Source organism: Cetorhinus maximus, chromosome 11, assembly GCF_964194155.1.
Source record: "Cetorhinus maximus chromosome 11, sCetMax3.hap1.1, whole genome shotgun sequence".
NCBI lineage: Eukaryota > Metazoa > Chordata > Chondrichthyes > Lamniformes > Cetorhinidae > Cetorhinus > Cetorhinus maximus.
This window is the reverse complement of record NC_135889.1, coordinates 17,316,755-17,338,838: the sequence shown is the minus strand read 5'-3', so window position 1 is coordinate 17,338,838 and position 22,084 is coordinate 17,316,755. Positions and strand designations below refer to the sequence as shown.

Here is a 22,084-nt window from a genome sequence, read left to right as displayed (position 1 = left end):
CATTTAAATAATATTCTGCTTTTCTATTCTTCCCGCCAAAGCAGACGTCACATTTTCCCCCATTATACTCCATCTGCCAAATTTTGTCCACTCACTTAACCTATCTATATCCCTTTGCAGACTCCGTATGTCCTCCTTAAAACTTACTTTCCCACCTATTGTCAGTAAATTTAGTTACTATACACTCGGTCCCTTCCTCCAAATCCTTAATAATTGAGGCCCCAGCACTGACCCCTGTGTAACCCCACCAGTTAGTTTGCCAACCTGAAAATGACCCATTTATCCTGATTCTCTGTTTCCTATTAGTTAGCCAATCCTCCATCCATGCTAATATATTAACCCCTACACCATGTTAGCTTGTGTAACCTTTTATGTGCCACCATATTAAATGCCTTTGGGAAACCCAAAGACATTGCATCTACTGGATCCCCTTTATCCACCGTACTTGTTACATCTTCAAAGAACTTAAATAATTTCCTTATCATAAAACCATGTTGCCATTGTGTTATGATTCTCTAAATGCCCTGCTACAACTTCCTTAATGGATTCCAGTATTTTCCCAATGACAAATGTTGGACCAATTGGCCTATAGTTTCCTGCTTTCTGTCTCCAACCTTTCTTGAATAGAGGTGTTACATTTCTGGTTTTTCCAAGCCATTCTGGAATCTTTCCAGAATATAGGGAATTTTGGAAGATTATAACCAATAATACAGTAATAAAAATAGGTTGGCTTCTTTCAACTATTTAGGACCTTGGATGTATTGAAGCCTTAATGAGTATGCAATCATGTCAGATTTAAAATGACAGTTACTTGATACATTAAAGCATATTGAGATTCCTTATGAAAAAGAAAACATCAATACCTTCCTGGTAATTCTTCTGGATTCATCTTGTTTTGATGTTTTAAACAGAGCATGGCCTCAAATTGTCTCCTGTCCTTTCCAGAAATCAAGTGTATGATTCCACAGCTATCAGCCATGCTCCAGAGTGTTTTTACATGACCATTTACCATGTTTGAGCCTAGGTAGAGTGTTGCGACAGGCAATTCAATGTTATAAGAGATCACCTCTCAGTTTAACCCTGCCCTTACCAGACAACCTTAAAGTTTGCACATGTGGATGAGGGTCACAGGTTGTTAATTAATAGTAGGATCGTGGCTAAGTTTTCCCACCCTAATCCAGAGCCACTGAAGCTAACTGTAATTTCCAAAGCTTCCTGTTTAACAGGGCAGACCAGGAACTAAACCCACTAGGCCAATGCAGCCTCGACAAGATTCCATATAAAATCTATGCCTTGATCACAGTAGGCAGTTAATCCCAATATAATTTGCCTTTCACAATTTTGCTATTTACGAATAGTCCATTGGTTATTTTCAGTACATACAAGAATGCACTTAGAAGGCAGATAGTGAATGTCAAAATAAATTCAATCAAGTGTTTTTTTGAGAAGCTTTAAACCATTCTGAGTGGAACAAAATAAGTTTAGCGGTGACAGAAAATTCAGTTTTGTGTCACAAAGTTTAAATTGCTCATTTTATTTACATAAAGGTAAATTGTGTTTCTTGATATATATGTATGATGTATATATGATATATATATATATTATATATACACATATATGTGTGTGTGTGTTTATGTGTGTATATACCAAGTATGGTTACATTAGTCTGAAAATCTCATTTAAAGAGCTAACAGCAGTGTCATTTTAGCAGCTAATGTGATAAAAGCTGGAGAGTGAAACAATGAAAATATATGAAATTATAACAATTAGCGTCTTGAAAATCTTATCTTCTTCATAAACCAAGATGAGCTGTTCACCTCAATGTGTTATAAAAGTGAATTAACATAGTTGAAATTTCTAAGAAATGAAGAAGTTTCTATTCATGTTAACTCAATGGCCCCAATATTAATAGGGTGGTGGGGAGGCCGGAAATGTCTGAAGTATCCAGCAAGGCTGGGGGTAAGGCTGGTTGGGGGGGTAGTTGTGGTTGCAGAAGTCCTGTTGACCTTAGACCTTAATGGCACAACTTCATTCACATTTTTTGGGTCCATTATCCACCTGGCAGCCTGCCTAATGGACAGCCTGGCTGGTAGCCAGGAGGAAAAGTTAGCAGCAGGAGGCTGCAGCCAGGGACCCTTGGGGACAGTCTCTGGCAATTGTGAAGAGGGGAGATAATTGCAAAGGTAGTTCATGGAGATAAAGGAGTTCTGGTAAAATTGAAGTCAACAGGGATTGAGGAAAAACTCTCCTGCGGCTGGAGTCACACTTAGCAAAAAAAAAACAAAATGGTTGTGGTCGTTGGAGGACAATCATCTCAACCTCAGGACATTGATTAAAGCATCTGAAGATGACAGGACAGCAATCACCTCCATTCCATCAAAATGTCTGAAATGGGGATGTTTGCTGATGATTGCAGTGTTTAGCTCCATTTGCAACTCAGATGGTGAAGAAAGCCTCGATGCAACAAGGCCTGGACAATATTCAGGCTTGGGCTGATAAGTGGCAAGTAACATTTGCACCACACAAGTGCCAGGTAATGACCATATCTAATTAGAGAGAGTCTAGCCACTTCGCCTTAACATTCCATGGGATTACTATGCCTGAACCCTCCAACGTTAGAATCCTGGCGGATCACCGATGTTCGGAACTTATGTGGATCAGCCATGTAAATGCTGTGAATGCTAGAACACAACAGGAGCCGGATATTTTGCAGCAAGTAACTCACCTGCTCACTCCCCAAGTCTTTCCATCATCTACAAGGCAAGTCAGGAATGCCTTGGAATACTCCCCATTTACCCAGTTTCAATAACGCACAAGAAGCTTGGCACCATCCAGAACAAAGAAGCCCGCTTGATTGGCACCCCATCAACCATTGGCTCACTGCGGCTGCAGTTTTTACTATCTACAAAATGCACTGCAGAAACTCACCAAGGCTTCTTCAACAGCATCTTCCAAATCCCCAACGTCTATAACCTAGAAGGATAAGTGCAGCAGGTGCATGGGAACACCACCACCTGGAGGTCCCCCTCCGTCATACATAATCCTGGAAATCTATTGCTATTCCTTCATCATCAGTGGGTCAAAATCCTGGAACTCCCTACCTAAAGCACTATGCATGTACCTTCACCACACAAACTGCAGAGGTTTAAGAAGGTTCAGAGGTTCACCACCACATTCTCAACGGCAATTAGGGATAGACAAAAAATACTGCCCTTGCCAATGATGCCCATATTGTAGGACGAATAAAAAACTGCACAGTCTTAAAATTAAACACTTAAATCATATATCCTCTGTTCGCTGATGACAAAGGGGCCAAGTCACCAGGTCTACCCTGATAACTGAGAGCTCCAAGACAGGCTATCACTTTGGCCGTCCTCCTCTCTACTTTCTCTAATCTTTTGATATCCCCCATCATATATTTGTTTTTTCTATCAACTAAAACCCCATGATATTGTCCAATGACCTCATCACATTGCTTGTATACCTTCAATGATTTATCACCTATAATTTATTGGATTGGTTTGATTGATAGAGGACAAAAGCAAGGAGATTATGCTAAACCTTTATGAATCATTGGCTAGACTTCAGCTGGAGTATTGTGTTCACTTCTGGGCACCACACTTTTAGGAAAGATCGTAAAGGGTGCAGGGAAGGCAATGGCGTAGTGGTATTGTCGCTGGACTAGTAATCCAGAGACCCAGGGTAATGATTTGGGGACCGAGGTTTGAAACCCACCATGGCAGATGGTGGAATTTGAATTCAATAAAAATCTGGAATTAAAAGTGTAATGATAACCACGCGACCATTGTCGATTGTGATAAAAACCATCTGGTTCACTAATGTCCGTTAGGGAAGGAAATTTGCCATTCTCTCCTGGTCTGGCCTTAGACAGCACCTTCCAAACCCATGACCACTACCATCTAGGAGGATATAGGCAGCAGATACATAGGAACACCACTGCCTGGAACTTCCCCTCCAAGTCACTCACCATCCTGACTTGGAAATATATCGCCATCCCTTCACTGTCACTTGGTCAAAATCCTGGAACTCCCTTCCTAACAGCACTGTGGGTGTACCCACACCACATGGACTGCAACGGTTCAAGAAGGCAGCTCACCACCACCCTCTCAAGGGCAGTTAGGTATGGGCAACAAGTGCTGGCCCAGCCAGGGAAGCCCCCATCCCGTGAATGAAAATAACAAGAGATTTGTTACAGTAGTACCAAGGATGAAGGGTTTCAGTTATGTGGAGAGACTGAAGGAGCTGAGGTTGCTCTCCTGAGAACAGAGAAGGTTAAGTAGAGATTTGATGGAGGTTTTCGAAGCTATGAATGGTTTTGATAGAGTAAATAAGGAAAAATTGTTTCCAGTGACAGAAGAGTCAGCAACAAAGGACATTGATTTAAGGTAACTGGCAAAAGGAATCAGAGGTGACAGAAGAAAACATTTCTTTTTAACACTGAGTTGTTGAGATCAGGAATGCACTGCCTGAAAGGGCAGTGGAAGCAGATTCAGTGGTAACATTCAAAGTGAATTAAAGAATTACTTCAAGGTAAAACATTTACTGGGCAATGGAAAAAGAGTGGGAGTGTGATTAGTTGGACAGCTCCACCAAACAATCAGCACAGACACAATAGGCCTCCTTCTGTGCTGTATCATTCTATGATTTTTAGCAGGTACTATGCATTATATAAACATGCCTAGGGTTTCTAGACCCCAATGCATAATACATTGAAAGATGTCTGCCCATGCCCCTTATTTGGCCTGGAGTTAATTTATTTGACCTAAATTCCCAGCTCACATGTGCATTTTTTGGTAATTGCGGACTGGCTTCATTCAATTTATGTAGCTGGTGAACAGCAATTGTCACAATATGAAATTCTGTGAGGCTCCCTGGAGGCCTGGCCCTGTGCAGATCTACTCCCACTAATGATGATTTTCTGCCTGAGATTTCAACTAATTTCCTTTCTAACAATGTATCTGACGGTCAATCCAATATGATAGAACGTTTCTCAATGACTGTCCATGTAGCACTACTTTGAAGAGATCCTGAAAATCAAAGTATATAACATCTTCCAGTTGCAATTTCCCACTAATTTGTCACTTTAATCAGTTTACAGGGGCATAGACCTCTTTTTGTAAAGATAATCTGGGATTTTTACTAACTTCTCATCTCTCCAGATTATTAGAAACCACAGTCCTATAATTATGGATATTTAAAATCAGTCTTTATTGCCAATATAAAAAGCAGAGTGGTTTAAATTTTTATCTTTTGTATCAGAAGGGAAAAATTAGAGCTCATAATCCCAGGATAAACTTAGACAAAATCAAATTTTATTTTGAACAACAGTGAACCTCAAGAAAATAAACAAATGTTTAAATAGACAGAGTTAAGTTAAATGACCAATAATTTGTTGCAAATTCAAAGACACCACTAAGGCTGCAATGGCAATTCTAAAAGTAATGGCATACAATTTTCCATGATCAAACAATACTGTCTAGCTATTTTAGCAGTAAAATACATTTACAACATCTTGGGGTGGACTGTGCTTCAGAATGTTCACTGCTAAAATTAATATTTAGAGTGGCACATTGCCATCATTTTTAAAGTCTGACTCAACTATGAAATAGTTGATGCTAAAATTTAAGTTTACAATTTCTGCTACTCTTGGTCTATTACAATTACTCTGTGAATTGTAATCATTTTGTTAATAACATAGCTGTAGTCAATGCATCCTGGCATTACGGGTGCAATGCTCGCACATCTTTGGTCTTGATTTGCAGTCAGCAAAAAGTTAGAAACTTCAAGGAGTTTTTTGCAAATCCAAGGGAAATCAGTTTTTTTATGAATTCACTACCCAAAAAAGACTGCCAATTTATTGGTAAAAGTTGGTAAAAGTCGATATTGGAGGTCCCTGTCTATAGTACTTACGGTATCTTCCCTACAACTGACATTAAGCCAACACGCCTCTAAGTCATAGATAAAAACAAAAAACTGCGGATGCTGGAAATCCAAAACAAAAACAGAATTACCTGGAAAAACTCAGGTCTGGCAGCATCGGTGGAGAAGAAAAAAGTTGACATTTCGAGTCCTCATGACCCTTCAACAGAACTGAGTAATATTAGGAGAGGGGTGAAATATAAGCTGATTTAAGGTGGGGGGGAGAGAAGTGGGGGTGGGGGGTGGTTTAGGGACAAGCAAGCAGTGATAGGAGCAGATAATCAAAAGATGTCACAGACAAAAGAACAGAGGTGTTGAAGGTGGTGATATTATCTAAACGAATGTGCTAATTAAGAATGGATGGCAGGACACACAAGGTACAGCTCTAGTGGGGGTGGGGTGGAAAGACTAACATGGCATAAAAGGTATAGATTTAAAAATAATGGAAACAGGTGGGAAAAGAAAAATCTATATAAATTATTGGAAAAAACAAAAGGAAGGGGGAAGAAACGGAAAGGGGGAGGGGATGGAGGAGGGAGTTCAAGATCTAAAGTTGTTGAATTCAATATTCAGTCCGGAAGGCTGTAAAGTGCCTAGTCGGAAGATGAGGTGCTGTTCCTCCAGTTTGCGTTGGGCTTCACTGGAATAATGCAGCAAGCCAAGGACATACATGTGGGCAAGAGAGCAGGGTGGAGTGTTAAAATGGCAAGCGACAGGGAGGTTTGGGTCTTTCTCGCGGACAGACCGCAGGTGTTCTGCAAAGCGATTGCCCAGTTTGAGTTTGGTCTCTCCAATGTAGAGGAGACTGCATTGGGAGCAACGAATGCAGTTATTTCACCCCTCTTCTAATATTACTCAGTTCTGTTGAAGGGTCATGAGGACTCGAAACGTCAACTTTTTTCTTCTCCGCCGATGCTGCCAGACCTACTGAGTTTTTCCAGGTAATTCTGTTTTTGTCTAAGTCATAGAATCTGATTACTCCTCTTCTTAATGAGGCAACATCTACATACAAATTAGGAGGAGCAGGCCACTTGGCCCCTCGAGCCTGCTCTGCCATTCAATAAAATCGTGGCTGATCTGAATGTAACCTCAACCCCACAATCCTGCCTACCCCCGATGACTTAACAAGTGGATGAAAGGTTAAGAATCTACCTAGCTCTGCCTTAAAAATATTCAAAGGCTCTGCTTCCACCTCCTTTTGAGGAAAGGAGTTCCAAAGACTCACAACCCTCAGAAAAAATTTCTCCTCATCTCTGTCTTAAATGAGCAAATCCCTTATTTTCAAACAGTGACCCCCTAGTTCTAGGTTCTCCCATAAGAGGAAACATCCTCTCCACATCCACCCTGTCAAGACACCTCAGGGTCTTAAAGGTTTCAATTAAGTCACCTCTTACTCTTCTAAACTCCAGTGGATACAAGCCTAACTTGTTTAGCCATTCCTCATTAGACAGCCGGCCCATTCCTGGTTATTAGTCTAGTAAGCCTTCTCTGAACTGCTTCTTACACGCTTACATCTTTCTTTAAATAAGGAGACCAGTACTATACACAATACTCCAGATGTGATCTCACCAATGCCCTGTATATCTGAAGGATAAGCTCCTTACTTTTGTAATCAATTCCCCTCACAATAAATGACAACATTCTATTAGCTTTCCTAATTACCTGCTGCCCTGCATACTAACCTTTTGTGATTCATGGACCAGGACATCCAGATCTCTCTGAATCTCAGAGCTCTGCAATCTCTCACCATTTACATAACAAGCTTCTTTTTTATTCTTCCTGCCAAAATGAACAATTTCACATTTGCCTAGATTATACTCTATTTGCCAGATCTTTGCCCACTCACTTAACCTATCTATGTCACTTTGTAACCTCCTTGTGTCCTCTTCACAATTTACTTTCCTACCTATCTTTGTGACGTCAGCAAATTTAGCCACCATTCCTTTGGTTCATTCATCCAAGTCATTTAAATAAATTGTAAAAAGTGGAGGTCCCAACGCTGATCCTTGTGGCACACCACTCGTCACATCCTGCCAACCAGAAAAAGACCCATTTATGCCAACTCTCTGCTTCCTGTTAGCTAGTCAATCTTCTATACATGCCAATATGTTGCCCCCTACACCATGAGTTTTTATTTTCTGCAATAACCTTTGATGTGGCACTTTAACAAATGCCTTCTGGAAATCTAAGTACAGTACATCTACCGGTTCCCCTTTATCCACAGCATATGTGACTCCTTCAAAGAACTCCAATAACTTGGTTAAGCATGGGGCAGAATTTTCCCGTTGGCGTGCAGGGGCATGCCCCACATGTCCGCGCGTAAAAGGACGCATGGTGATGTCGGGCGACTGTCCCGATGTCACTGCGCGCCAGCGCAATATTTCATTGGGCAGCCGCGCAATGATATCTGCTGCGCGCTCGCCATTAATTAACGGGCCACTTAAGGCCCTTGACTTACCAATCGGTGCTGATTTTTCAGTGCCCATGCAATCTTCGGGTCGGCGCAGGGCACAATGGGCAGGCGGGTAGCACACATTTGTATAAACCTCATCCACGAGCGGGACAAGAGGGCTCACTGGGGTCGCGAGTGTGCTCTGTCAAATATTGATTTTGCAATTTTTGGAACTTGCCTGTGTGATCTGCAATACTTCAAAACGCATACCAGCTGCTTTGTCTGGACTCTTAACCCTCAGGTCAGCACTCAGCAGTGAGGAATCTTTTTTGGGCCTGCAGGTTTACGGAAGCCTTCCCATAGCCTGGGAATGGGAGCTGAACTCTCCACTGGAGGCACCTCCTCTGAGGAAGGGAGGGCTAGAAGGGGGAAGAGGCCAGGAGTACACATTCAGAACTCCAGGGGAGCCACCTTTGGGAGGTCAGGCACAGGCACAAGGGGCGCAGTGCCATGGGCAGACCAAGGTGGAAGAGGCCGCAGAAGACGCCATTATCCTGCTGCCAGGGTATACAGGCGGCGAAGCAGCTACCTCAATATATCGGAGGTGCAGTGCCGAAGGAGGCTCCGTCTCTCAAGGGAGACGGTTAACTACGTTTGTCAGGTGATTGGGCCTGAGATCTCCGCTAACTGTGTGGGTGGACACCCCATGCCAGTGGCTCTAAAGGTCACAGCTGCCCTCAGCTTTTATGCCTCTGGCTCCTTCCAGGGGTCACTGGGTGATATTTGCGGTATCTCCCAATCAGCTGTCCACACTTGTGTCAAGCAGGTTACAGACGCTCTGTTTAGGCGTGCAATGACCTTCATCCGCTTCTGTTGGGACCAGACAAGCCAGACACAGCGAGCCAGAGGCTTCGTGGCGATTGCTGGCTTCCCCCGCGTCCAGGGTGCAATAGCCTGCACACATGTGGCCATCAAGGCACCAGCAGGTGAGGCCAGTGCCTTCGTGATCAGGAAGGGCTTCCACTCCATGAACGTGCAGATAGTGTGTGATCTCAGGATGCTGATTTTACAAGTCTGTGCAAGGTACCCAGGCAGCTCCCACGACGTCTACATCCTCAGACACTCCAAGGTGCCGGGGGTCTTCAGTGCTCCAGCCCGGCTTGATGGATGGCTGCTGGGTGACAAGGGCTATCCCCACAGAAGGTGGCTCTTGATGCCTATCCTCCATTCAAGGACAGAAGCTGAACAGCGGTACAATAGGAGCCACGCTTCCACAAGGAATGTGGTGCACAGAACCATCGATCTTCTCAAGATGCGCTTCCAATGCCTGGACTGCTCAGAAGCGCACTCCAGTACCCCCAGATCGTGTGTCGGTGATAATGGTTGCATGCTGAGCTCTCCACAATCTTTTGCTGGAAAGGGGAGACTCAGTGGACGATGAAGACGTCGACGCAGTGGCTGCAGCTGCACACGATGAGTCCAGCAGTGAGTCTGAGGATGAGCATGCACAGGGAAACGATGAGGGGGTAGTCGCTGACCCGGGCATATTGCAGGGAGTTAGGGACACCCGGGAGGCTTTAATCCAACGAACCTTCAGCTAGCACACCACAGATGGACCTCCAGGACAAGCCTGGTCTAGAGGCTCCATACTTGATACCTAAGTGCCATATCTTCCAGGTTAGGGACAGTAACTAAGGGCCTTGTTAATAAAGCTGAATGTCCCACAAAGCACTCCTAACATTTCTGGAAACCATACACATGCAGAAGAAAAGAGGTACCCTCAGTCATGGTCGCATGTCTGAATTTAATATAACAGGCAAAGAAACTTAGTGAAACAAAATGACAAGGGTGTTTCAATTCAAAGCAAATCATAAAGACCTCATCTTGGGCCAACACAAAAGCACCAGTGGTAAACCCGTGGTGTGCCTAAGGTGCCTTATGTTTACATTTCTGGGTGCTACGTCTTGGTGCTGCCCCATTGCTGGGAGTGGCATCTGAGACAGCCTGCTGTCTCTGCTGTCCTGTTGGCCTCGATGACCTTGGCGGTCTTCCTCTGGCCCATGGAGCTTGTGCTGGCCCCGCCTGGGAGGGATCTGCCAGTTCCACAGCTGGCATTTCTCCAGTCGTCGCAGCATCACCGGATGCTATGGTCACTGGGAGAGGGGCGGAGGAGCTGCTGCCCTCATCCGGAGCGCCCTGAGAGGTGCCCGCAGACACAACAGGCAGCTGCTGTGTCGACATGAGGTCGCCAAGGAGCTCCCTGCTCACCATGGATGGAAAACCTGGTGCCCACACCATCTCCCACACTGGCACTGACCAGCTGAGGTCAATGCCGATGAGGGCTTGCTGGTCAGAGCACATCCCCAGGAAGTCCTGATGGGTCTCCCGCAGGAGGCTCTCCATGAGAGTCACCACTCTCTCTATGGAGGACGCATGGCGCTCAGACATGTGGCTCATTGCTTTGGCGATCGTCCGTGTAGACCCCTATCACAGAGACCAAGCTAAGCATAGCATGTATCTCCCCAGAAGCTCCCGCACATCCGGCCGCATTTCATGCACCTGCTGCGTTGCGGATGACTCCAGAGGCACATCATCAGGCACCGACTGAACACGTGCCTGATCCCCTGCAGTCCTCCGACTGCTGACGCCATGGGCGCCCTCTGTCTCTGCTAGCTCCTCCAGCGACTGTGAAGTGCCCTCACCGCTGTGCCCCAGGACACTAGCCGATGTTCTAACTCCCACCGAGGTGCTAGTATCTGCGCTGGTGCCTGCCTGGCAGAGATGGTGTGATGTTGGTAAGACTTCAGGACCCTCAGGTGTGAGAGGGGACCTCTGCTGCTCCTCCGCCCAGCCCTGCTCCACAGATGCTGAAAGGAAGGACAAGGACATTGTTAATGTGGAGACAAAGACAAAGTGCATCCCTGTCCCCCGGATCATTATGCACTCATCCTTCCGTAAGCAATGGTCAAGCCATGTTGCAAAATTAAATGACTTAACATTCAGCACTGCTATGGCTGTTGGGAGAACAATGCTGACCACACCGCTGAGCATACATACCTGGCCGTGGCACCCCAGCCTCACCGACACCAATGGACCTGGGTGCATGGCACCTCTCCAAATCCAGGGCCTCCTGCTCAAACTGGCTGAGAATGGCTAACTGCGCCTGGCTGCCATCAGTCCTCACACACTCTGCAGCATTAGGAGCATTCTTCTCCTGAAAATGAAAGAAGAGCATTGAATTGGGCAAATTGTACATGGACTCTCTTTGTGCATGGCTCACCCCAACCAGAGTGGGACATATCAGGGCTCCAGTGCCTCCTCACCCCGCTGCTGCCGAACACTCACACAAAGGTGCTAGGCCTGTTCCCCAACCCCCATCTCCCCTACATCACATTAGGCACCACATGGTCTAACCTTCCATAGCAAGAAGGCACAAGCACGTGGAGCGCATAGAGCAGCAGGTGGCTCGTTGCCACGCCACCTTGAAGCTCCCCTCCCAGCATGTCATCACCCTGACTTGGACATGTCCTGCAGTTCAAGCACAGTGCCTTGGTGCAGCTCCTCCAGATTTCCCCCAAAACAGTCATGTGGGTCTCAGTGTACCACATGCTGCAGGCGCAGAACCCATCTCTTCACCACCCTCTCAGGCTGACCTCGGCATGGGCAATATCTGCTGGCCCACCCAGCAAAAGACACATGCTGTCAATGATTCAGTGTAGTCACTACACTCAGACTTGGGGCGGGGGGGTGGGGGGCGGGTGGGGGGCAGCAGTGGGGGAAAGCCAACCTGCTGGGTTAAGTGACCAATGCCAACATTGTCCTCACCCTTCCAGGGCGCAACAAATCGCTGAAGCGCTTGTGACACTAGACCCAGGTGCGCTGCACGTTGCGGGAGCTCACCACCTCCGCCAACTCCTCCCAGGCATGTTTCATGATGTGGGAGGGCCTCCTCCTCCTGCCCTGGGGAACCAGCATCTCCCGCCGTGCTGTCACCTCCTCGAGGAGGGCAGCAAGGCAGTCATTGGAAAAATGAGGGGCACACTGGCCCCCTGCCCTACCCTCCAGCCTGGCCTGCCCCGATGGCCTAGCCTCCGGAGTTCAATAACCTCCATTGCCCCTCTGCAGAGCCCTTCGCCCAACCATTGCGAGCAGCCTTTCCAAGGCTGCCAGGCCTTCCTCTATACAGGCCACCAGGTTGCTATTGGACCCGGTGGGCTGAGCACGCCTGCTGCCACCCACCCACTCCCGCTATGCACGAGAGTCGTGAAGCACGCTGGCCGGGCCTTAATTGGCCCGCCTGCGTAAAACAGCGGCACTGCCCCGGTCACGAGCGGCGATCGGGTCCCTGCACGCTCCGCATCCCCCGCCATCCAGAAAATTCTGCCCATGATTTCCCTTTTACAAAACCATGTTGACTCTGCCTGATTGCCTTGAATTTTTCTAAGTGCCTTGCCATAACATCTTTAATAATACCTTCTAACATTTTCCCTAACAGATGTTAATCTAAATGGCCTGTAGTTTCCTTTCTGTCTCCCTCCCTTTTTGAATAAATATTTAAATATTTGCTATTTTCCAGTCTAAGGGAACCTTCCTCAAATCTAGGGAATTTTGGAAAATTAAAACCGATGCATGACTATCTCACGAGCCACTTCTTTCATTACCTTAGGGTGAAATCCATCTAAACCTGGGGGTTTGTCAGCCCGCAGCTCCAACAATTTGCTCAATACTACTTCCCTGGTGATTGTAATTTCCCCAAGTTCCTCCCTCCCTTCCATTTCCTGAGTTACAGTTATTTCCGGGATGTTACTGTGTTCTCTATAGTGAAGACCGAAGTAAAATACCTGTTTAATTCATCCACGTCTCCCTACTTTCCATTGTCAATTCCCCAGACGCACTTTCCATAAGACCAACAGTCATATGCAACATACACATATGCAACAAGACCTGGACAACATTCAGGCTTGGGCTGATAAGTGGCAAGTAACATGCACGACACACAAGGGGTGAGAAATGACTATATTCAATGAGAAAGAGTCTAACCACCTCCTGTTGACATTCAATGGAATTCCCATCACTAAATCCCCCACAATCAATATCCTGGGAGGGCAGGGGTCAGGGGTTCACGCTTTACCAGTAACTTAATTGCACCAGCCACATAAGTATCATGGCTGCAAGAGCGGGTCAGAAGGTAAATATTCTATGACGATTAATTCACCTCCTTTCCAAAATCTATAAGGCACAGGACAGGAGTGTGATGGAATACTCTCCACTTGCCTGGATGGGTGCAGCTCCAGCAACAATCAAGAAGCTCGACACCTTCAAGGACAAAGCAGCCTACTTGATTGGCACCCCATCCACGCTTTACAAATTCACTCCCAACCACTGGCACACCATGGCTGCAGTGTCCGTCATCTATAAAATGCACTGCAACAATTCACCAAGACTTCTTCAGCACATTCCAAACCTGCAACCTCTATTGTCAAGCATGTGCATGGAAACACCATTGACTGCAAGTTCCTCTTCAAGTCATACGCAGTCCTGACTTGGAAGTATGTTTCCATTCCGACATCACTTGAACAAATAAAAAAAATTGAGATCATGAGCTTCCCTTCAATCAATTTGAGCTAGTCCAGATCTCAAAGAACTATTAGTCAGCTAACTTAATGGCTCGCATAGGACCTCTCTGATTTTCTACAGCATTTGAGGTTTAATGTCATCAGGGCTACCAACCTGATCAATCTTTAGTGACTTAAACCAAACTATGGCCATTTATGCACTTACATTTAAGGAGTCAATATCTCAAGCATTTGTATTTACCACTGTATCATCTTCAATAGTGAAAATGGGTACAAAATATATATTTAGCATTTCAGCCATATCCTAGTCCTCAATCCTAACCACCATGCTAAATCTTTCAAAGGACCTATGTGGCTTTTCTGGCCTCTCAGAACTTATAAAACTTTACCATGGTAATGCCACCTGGTCAGTTGTTTATCCCAATGCCTTTTTGGCATTCAATTGTGGCTTTAGTTAACTTTAGCTGTATCTTATACCTATGCTTGCAATTTGCCATTGTTTTATACTTTATGAAATATTTATTTAGAGGCTAATTTCCCTATGTACCTCCATTAAGTCATTTAGAATTCAACTTAGCATATACTCTCCTATTTATGAAAAGGACATAAAATTTTCTGACTATATATTTAAATACTCTTACTTTTCTTTTATATTTCATATTTCCATCAACCAGCACTATTGATATGAATTGAGAGGTTTTAGGACATGGAATGTTCCCACCAGGAACAGTGGCGGGAATAGAATCCATCATATGTTCGATATCTGAAATAAAAAATAAAGGAGTATAGGGAATAGGTCGTGGATAGTTCTTTCTGAGAGCTGTGCAGTTACAACGATGGGCCGATTGGCTTCCTTCTGTGCTGTGAAATTCTACGGTTCCCTCATGGAAATCGGATATCATCTCAGGAGTACTGCTATTGATTAAATCCAATAAATTACTTCCCAACATGTTGAGTAAGGAAGAAATTCTTGCCAGCACCCATGGCTATATTTTCCCTGTCATCCTATCTATTGAATAAGGTAACACGCCCTCATTTCTGACCAATTATCTTCGTTTTGTAATATACAAAGCCTTTTCGTTTGTGATTGTGCTTCAAATAGGATAAATGAAGTGATTGACAAAACTTATGGGGTCTAAAGCAACCACTATATTCCGAGAATTTGACGTGACCCAGGTCTTGATCCTTATAAAATATTTATCAGGTTGGGAAGCCTAAAGAGGTCGCAGCCTGGTGCTGAGATTCTATAATAGAGGCCATTGCCTGAGTCGCTCCTGCTTGCGATAACACAAAGGAAGAAAGGACATTAATCGAAAAGCAGAATACATTGTTCTTTCTGAGGGAATGCAGGCTTGAAGTGGACTGACTTGGCCTCGCCTCGGTGCTAGGGTGAGGGATTTACCTGCAGAATGTGCTTCTCTCCCCCGGTGAGCTGGTGGCGCACTCCTGTACGCCACATCCTACTGCGATGGCGGCTGCCCCTTCAACACTTCCAGTAGCCAACTGCATCGCAATGCCAGGCGGCGCCTCCCCGGGTGGAGGCCGCTGTCAGGATCGGCTCACTCCTGAAGGAGCGGGCCCGTTTCCTGGATACAAACGGCCAGAGACCGCACGCTAGCTCCTGGATTCCGTACCGCACCACTCCATTACAATTTCCCCCAGGAACTGCAACGTCCAAGTGTGAGGTTACACTTGCTGCGGATCGTAATTTCAGTTGCAATTACGCTTTTCAATGCGAGGTTTGCTAATTCTGGTGCAACACAAATAAACCCTTGTCTTAGTTATATAGTTTGCTAACTTGGAACCCAAAATTACAAAATATTATGCCGAATCAATCATTGCAATATTGTCCAATAGCAACAAGGCTTTGGTAGCGAGTAGCGTGCAGGTGCAGAAGGCGAACATGTAAAGAAGGGTAATGCTTCCATTAGGACCGGGCTGTAATTTATGTGCCAGAAGCGTGCAGATTCTAATCATATCTTTAAAAACCTATTGTGGCACTCTCCCTATGTATCGACCTAATTGAAGGGTCAAAGTTTATAATTCAGGACACTGCCAATATTAAAGGATGAAAGTGAAGGAGATAAATCAAATAATGATTAGGTATGGCTAAGCTTTAAGAGAAAGTATAAGGAAGGCAAAATTAAGTGTTCAGGGTTGCGTAAGTTTTAAGGTTCAAACAAAAAACAATGGTTTCAAAACACAGACTAATATGAGAAAAATCCACGAGAGCGTTTTTGTAAGTTTATGTAGAACTGAAAGCTCAGAGTACCAAAACCCAAAGTCTATAAACTTTTAAAAAGCAAGCTTGAGATCACCACCCAAGGAATGTTAGAGGCACAAGAGTAGTCTTTCCACTTTTTGGGAGCAGTGTGTACAACTTGAACACTGAATTTCTTGAGATCTGTTAATGATAAATTATCCTAACTCGTACCAAGTTCCGTTCTCACATCACCTGTGTTCACTGATATACATTGGTTCCCGGTGTGGAAACGCTTGGATTTTAAAATTTTCATTTTAGTGTTCAAAATCCTTCCTGGCCTTGAACCTCCCATGAAACCTCTGAGAACTCTGCCTTCAGCCAACGCTGGCCTCTTATGCATCTCCACTTACTTCACCCCTCCATTGGTGGCTGACCTTCAATCATCTAGGCCCTAAACTCTGGAATTCCTCTTCCCTTCACCTCTTTCTCCTGACCTAAGAAACTTCTCACAACCTACCACTTAGAGCAAGCTTTTAGTCACCTGACCTAATGTCTTTTGGCTGGATGTCAATTTAATTATGACTACTCTCAGGAAAGTGCTTTGGTATGTTTTACTACATTAAAGGCGCTACATAAATGCAAGTTATTATTAACAATGAGAATGTGAACAAATGGCAGCAATACCATCTACCAAGTTTTGTAGCTAGTAGTAGTATGGAACCAAAATATAACAGTTTGTATTCAGATAGATTTCAGGTGAATTAATACAATTAAGCACCAAACAAATAACAGACTTGGTGCAAATGATGAAAGGTCACAGACCTGATTGTTAACTATGTTCCCCTCTCCAGAGATGCTCCTAGACCTGCCGAGTATTTCTATAAGTTTCTGTTTTTATTTCAGATTTCCAGTATCCGCATTATATTGCTTGGTATTAGTGATGTTTAGTGACAGTATTGACTAAATTAAGTTTTTGCTATAGTTTTAATTTCCAACGTATTTTATAATTCACGTGATTAGTTATTTAATAGGTCTGTACATTATAATTTTAAAATGGGCTATGCCACTGAAATAGTTTTCACGAACTAACGAATTAATAGAGAATCAATAGTTGGCGAACCTAAGAGTCAAAGCAATTTTAAGCAGCATTTCAAAAGGCAAAAGTTACATTTCAGCTAACTAAACCCAACTCTGAAACAAAGCTTGCTGGAAAAATTCAGCAGGTCTGACAACATCTGTGGAGAGGAAGACAGAGTTAACGTTTCGAGTCCGTATGACTCTTCATCAGAACTAAAGAGGAATAGAAATGTGGTGAAATATAAGCTGTTTAAGGCGGGTGGGACAGGTGGAGCTGGCCCTCTATCCAGCTCCACCTGTCCCCCCCACCCTAAACAGCTTATATTTCACCACATTTCTATTCCTCTTTAGTTCTGATGAACGACTCGAAACGTTAACTCTGTCTTCCTCTCCACTGATGCTGTCAGACCTGCTGAGTTTTTCCAGCAATTTTTGTTTTTGTTTCGGATTTCCAGCATCCGCAGTATTTTGCTTTTATCTGAAACACAGCTGTCGTTTCCGCTAATTGTAGTCATCGAGAAGCTAATGTGTGTGATGGTCCGAACCCAAACATTTTCCCCCAATATGCCTTACTGATCCGAGACGGTGAACTAGTATTAAAAACTTGGATTTACCAAATATTCGGATTATGTAATATCCTATACACGCATTAACGTAAAATCGTGAAAAAGGAATGGATGACTGGAATATAGTAGTCAGTTGTTTACTTGCTTGCTGTTAATTCTGAAGCAATAATTTTACAAATCCCCACAACCTTAGTGTTCAAGGAATGATCGAAAAATTAACATCAAACATTTTTCTAACAGTCTTACCATACTATCTGCAATTAATTCTCTTCGATAGATTTGTGATGTAAATCTCAGATTACTGAAGATACCTGGCTTGTTTTCTAAATTTACATCATTATATTTTGTGATTAACATTCCAATGATAATTTAATGAAATATTAGCATTCACTTCGTCAGATCATCGTGAGGACTTTAGTAGGGTAGTAAGCTGGTAAACAAATCGACACCGGTCGCATAAACAAAAAAAAACTGCAGTAATATTTTCTGAACATTTCTTAAACATGTGCACAGGAACCAAACGTGATCTATTTTCAAAATTATGTTCATGTACCTTTGCTTTATTTTCTTTAGATTAATTCTGCTAATGTTTCCAATGCATTTTTCCTACTGATACTCTTGATAACGGTAATTTATTTAACGGGAGTTAAAGCACTAAAATGCCACTAAATGTGTAATATTTTCAGCTTTGATCTACTTTGCATTCAAAATAGAATCAATGCTATTAAAGGGTACTTATTCCCCATTCTACTGCTCCTCCCAAATACCTCAGCGGAAAAGTATCTAGCGCATTGTTGTGAGGAATTTAAATAGGACAACTTCAACGTTGAAGTGTGAGGTAAAAACCAACATCAGTATAGCACGTCGCGTTCGATTTTATCTAGCTGTAGAAGTTTCCGATATGTAAATGTTTGAAGTTGGATGGGGCCGTTACTAATCTCCAGTGAGAGAAGACGAATTTCTCACTCGTTCATTTTTGCGGTGTATGGCTTTCCATGACTGCACCACATTCAACCAAAACCACCAGGGCTACTCTACAGGTAACTGTACTTTCCAATTATGCAATAATGGAACACCAGCATTCTTGTAGCTTTGCATTCATCTTTTGTGGTTTTGTATGGATTTTTTTGTGAAATTATAACAACTCGGTGCCTCCTCAAACGCGTTTTAAACTATTTATTCCATTGCCTAGTTGTCATCGCATCATTGCGTAAGTTTTTGGTCTACGCATTCGCTTACATTTCGTATTGCGCATAATACTACTACTCAGCTTATGTTCTCTCCTGCTGCACCATTTTCTAGTTCACATTATCTTTATTAATATGAAATATTAATAGTGCTAGCATATTATAGCAAAATTTCAACATTTTAGCAAAGTAATTACGAGACGAATTTGTTTGCTGTTGAGCATAGTTACCTTCATTTACACTTAATCAAGATAGACTGTTGCAAGTCAAAGAACATATTCAATTGTATAACTGTATGCATTTAGGTTATTTTGGCAAATTTAGGTTCTAGTATATGTAGTGAATATTTGCAAGATGATATTAACTCACCACCCTCTTTACTGGATATCAGCATCAAAGTGTATTTTGGTTAGGTATAGCATGAGTTAATTGCAACTTAGAGTATGTTTTAACTGGGGAGCAAAGTGAAGTCAATAGCTTACAAAAACAAAATATTGCAGATGGTGGAAATCTGAAATAAAAACAGAAAATGTTGGAAATACTCAGCAGGTCTGGTAGCATCCATTGATGGAGAAACAGTGTTAAATCTTTAGGTTGCTGACCTTTCATCAGAAGTCAGTAGTTTCTACTGTATTATGGGCTAAAATATTTCCCTACCTTCTGAGTTGACTAATTGAAGGTTTGGTTTTAACTCTAAATGGTCAGCTTTACCTTTCACATGCTTGGGAAAATATAAGTGTGTTATTTCCATCACAATGGAAAATAGTTCTCTTATAAGTGGTCTTCATGAAAATGGTCTGCTAGCTACTTAAAGAATAAAGTGCATGCACTTCTGATAAGCTGTTTGGGTTACTAGCAGTTTCTCTAGCCATATCTTTCACATCTTAGTCTAGCTTTTCTACTTTTTCACCTTATGCCCTTTTTGAACTTATCTTGCCCATGAGGCCCACCACATGCTCCCTTGACCTATTCCCACCAAACTGCCAACTATCCAACTTATATTCCTGGCCCCATGTTAGTTGATATCATTAACAGGTACAGTTCATCTTCCCCTTCAAATCAACCATCATCATCCCTCACCTCAAAAACATCATGCTTGAGCCCTCTTTTAGTGTGAACTATTACTCCATCTCCAACCTCACTTTCTCTCCAAAGTTCTTGAGCATGCTGTCAAATGCTTGTCCATCATTCCTGGAATTTCATGTTTGAATCCCTCCAACAAGGTTTCCACTCTTGTAACAGTATCAAAATAATCCTTTTTAAAGTCACAAATTCCAACCTAAATGACTGTGACCTTGGTAAAGGATCCCAACTTACTTCTTGACATGTCTGCAGCCTTTAACACAATTGACCGCAACATCCTCCTCTGTCATCCAGTTGGATGCGACTGCCCTCATCTGGTTCCATTTTTATCTATTCAGTTATAGCCAGTTAATCAGTTGCTATGGCTTCTCTTCCCACTCCCCCATTGTTACCTCTGGAAACCCCAAGGATCTATCCTTCCCACCTTCCCGTTTCTCATCTACATGCTACCCTTTGCAACATCATCCAAAAACACTATGTTAGGTTCCATATATACACTGCCAACATCCAGCTCCTCCTCACTTCCACCTCACTCGATCCTTCCACTTTCTCTAATTTGCCATACTATTTGTCCAACATTCAGTACTGGTTAAGCAGAAAGTTTCTCCAACTAAATATTTGGAAAACCAAACCATTGCCTTCAGTATCCACCGCAAATTCTGTTCCTTATCTACCAATTCCATACATATCTCTGGCAACTATCTGAAGCTAAACCAGACACTTCACAAACTTGATGTTGTATTGTCCCCAAGCTAAGCTTCTGACCCCATACTTGCTTCATTGCCAAGGCCACCTACTTCTACCTCCATAATAAAAATAAAAATACCTGGAAAAACTCAGCAGGTCTGACAGCATCTGCGGAGAGGAGCACAGTTAACGTTTCGAGTCCATATGACACTTCAACAGAACTAAGGAAAAATAGAAAAGAGGTGAAATATAAGCTGGTTTAAGGCGGGGGTGGGACAGGTAGAGCTGGATAGAGGGCCAGTGATAGGTGGAGATAGCCAAAAGTTGTCATAGACAAAAGGACAAAGACTGCTCTACCTGTCCCCCCCCACCCCCCCCCTCCTTAAACCAGCTTATATTTCACCACTTTTCTATTTTTCCTTAGTTCTGTTGAAGAGTCATACGGACTCGAAACGTTAACTGTGGTCCTCTCCGCAGATGCTGTCAGACCTGCTGAGTTTTTCCAGGTATTTTTATTTTTGTTTTGGATTTCCAGCATCAGCAGTTTTTTGCTTCTACCTCCATAATGTTGGTTGACTCTGCCCCGCCTCAGCCCTTGGGTCAATTCATTTGCTGCTAAAACTCTTTTTTATAGCTCTAGATTGACTGTTTCAATGCTGTTCTGGCTGGCCTCCCATCTTCCATCCTCCATAAACTTGAGCTCATCCAAAACTCTGCTATTTGTATCCCAACTTACACCAAGACTTGCTCACCCATCATCCCTATGTTCCCTTGCCTACATTGGCTTGTAGTCCACAATTTCTCAATTTTTAAATTCTCTCCTTGTTTTCATTTTCCTCCATGCCCTGGCCCGTCCCTCTCTCTGTAACTTCCTCTTGCCCGATAATCCTTCAATATCTACATCCCTCCAATACTGGCCTCTGGCACATCCCCAATTTTAATCACTCAATTGTTGGTAGCTGTGCTTTCAATTGCCTAGGTCAGGTGTTGGCAACCTGTGGCTCTGAAGCCACCTGTGGCTCCCGAGCGGCACCCGCACAAATGCATCTCTCAAATATTGACTACAGTGATGTTTCAGAAAATTGATCCCCCAATGAGCATCCAATGCAGAAATATATATTAAAAAAATTAGATCTAAAAATTCTTGTCTGATTAATGCTTCACCAGGAAAAATGGCAATCACCTGCCATCCAATCACACATATTGTGTGTAGGCAGGCACATTAAGAAAAGAAAACATAGCATTCACTCTGGCCCTGGAAGGTCTGTTCAAAAAACTTAGCCAAAATGGTGCATTCTGATTGGTCACCATATTAGGAATCTGTTTGATCGATATTGAAGGGTTAGTGCTCTGCGATCGGGTGAATATACAAC

The 22,084-nt window shown here is 43.4% G+C and overlaps 1 protein-coding gene across 1 annotated transcript in view; it reads right to left on the bottom strand.

Moving 5' to 3' along the window:
• The window catches only part of LOC144686414 (zinc finger protein Helios-like), a 143,578-nt gene extending 128,018 nt beyond the window's left edge, over positions 1-15,560 (bottom strand). The window contains exon 1 of the mRNA XM_078551573.1: positions 15,311-15,560. Within this exon, the coding sequence (XP_078407699.1) occupies positions 15,311-15,367 (57 nt within the window). The 5' untranslated portion in view covers positions 15,368-15,560. The remainder of the gene's footprint in view (positions 1-15,310) is intronic.
• Between the last annotated feature and the right edge of the window lie 6,524 nt (positions 15,561-22,084).